At 62.8% G+C, this 720-nt stretch overlaps 1 protein-coding gene across 1 annotated transcript in view; it reads left to right on the forward strand.

Annotated features, from left to right (window-relative positions):
• Positions 1 to 42: 42 nt before the first annotated feature.
• Positions 43 to 720, forward strand: part of MNEG_13342 (hypothetical protein) — a gene marked incomplete at both ends in the record, with an annotated part of 5,066 nt that continues 4,388 nt past the window's right edge. The window contains 2 exons of the mRNA XM_014038187.1: positions 43 to 133; positions 380 to 507. Of these exons, the coding sequence (XP_013893641.1) occupies positions 43 to 133; positions 380 to 507 (219 nt within the window). The remainder of the gene's footprint in view (positions 134 to 379; positions 508 to 720) is intronic.

Here is a 720-nt window from a genome sequence, read left to right on the forward strand (position 1 = left end):
GTGTCTGAGCGCGAGGCCGGCCTGCGCACCGCCCTGCGCAACATGGGTATGCTGGACTCATCCTACTGGGCCTCGTGGGCCGCCTTTGACCTCATCATGGCCCTCCTGGTGGCGCTGCTCATACTCATATATGGTGGGCGGGTTCGGCAGGGACCAGGGGTCTGGGGGCCGCCTTGGGTATGTGGCTGTGAGGAGCGTGATATCAAGCCTGTGTATTGCGTGGCGGAAGCTGCACAGACAAGCGAGAGCGGCCAGCTGCCTTTGGCACTCGGTCCCATCTTGGTGCAGCCGTTGATTGTCTTGATTTATCCTGCCCCTGAAAGGACCAAACGCCGCCAGCCAATCCGAACTTCTTTGCGTCTTCTCCACACCCGTCCAGGCCTCATCCTGCAGTTCCCCTATTTCAAGCGCAACGACTCGTCGCTGCTGTTCATGCTGTTCTGGCTGTTTGGCCTGGCGATGACGTCATACTCCTACTGCCTCTCCGTCTTCATGAAGAAGACACAGGTGAGGGGGGGCCGCGGCCCCCGGAAAATCAGGCCAATGGGGGGGGGGGGCGCGGCTGTCCGTGGGTTGTTGTGTAGATTGCGGGATGGGCGAAGTCCTGGATGACACGACAGCCACAGGAACCCCGGGGCCTGGAGCCCTGGAGTGCAGGGTACGCCGCACCCAAAGGCAGGAGCAACCAGGACGAGGCTCCGCCACCGCAGGGGCGCCGCG

This window comes from Monoraphidium neglectum (genome assembly GCF_000611645.1).
Source record: "Monoraphidium neglectum strain SAG 48.87 unplaced genomic scaffold scaffold03765, whole genome shotgun sequence".
Lineage (NCBI taxonomy): Eukaryota > Viridiplantae > Chlorophyta > Chlorophyceae > Sphaeropleales > Selenastraceae > Monoraphidium > Monoraphidium neglectum.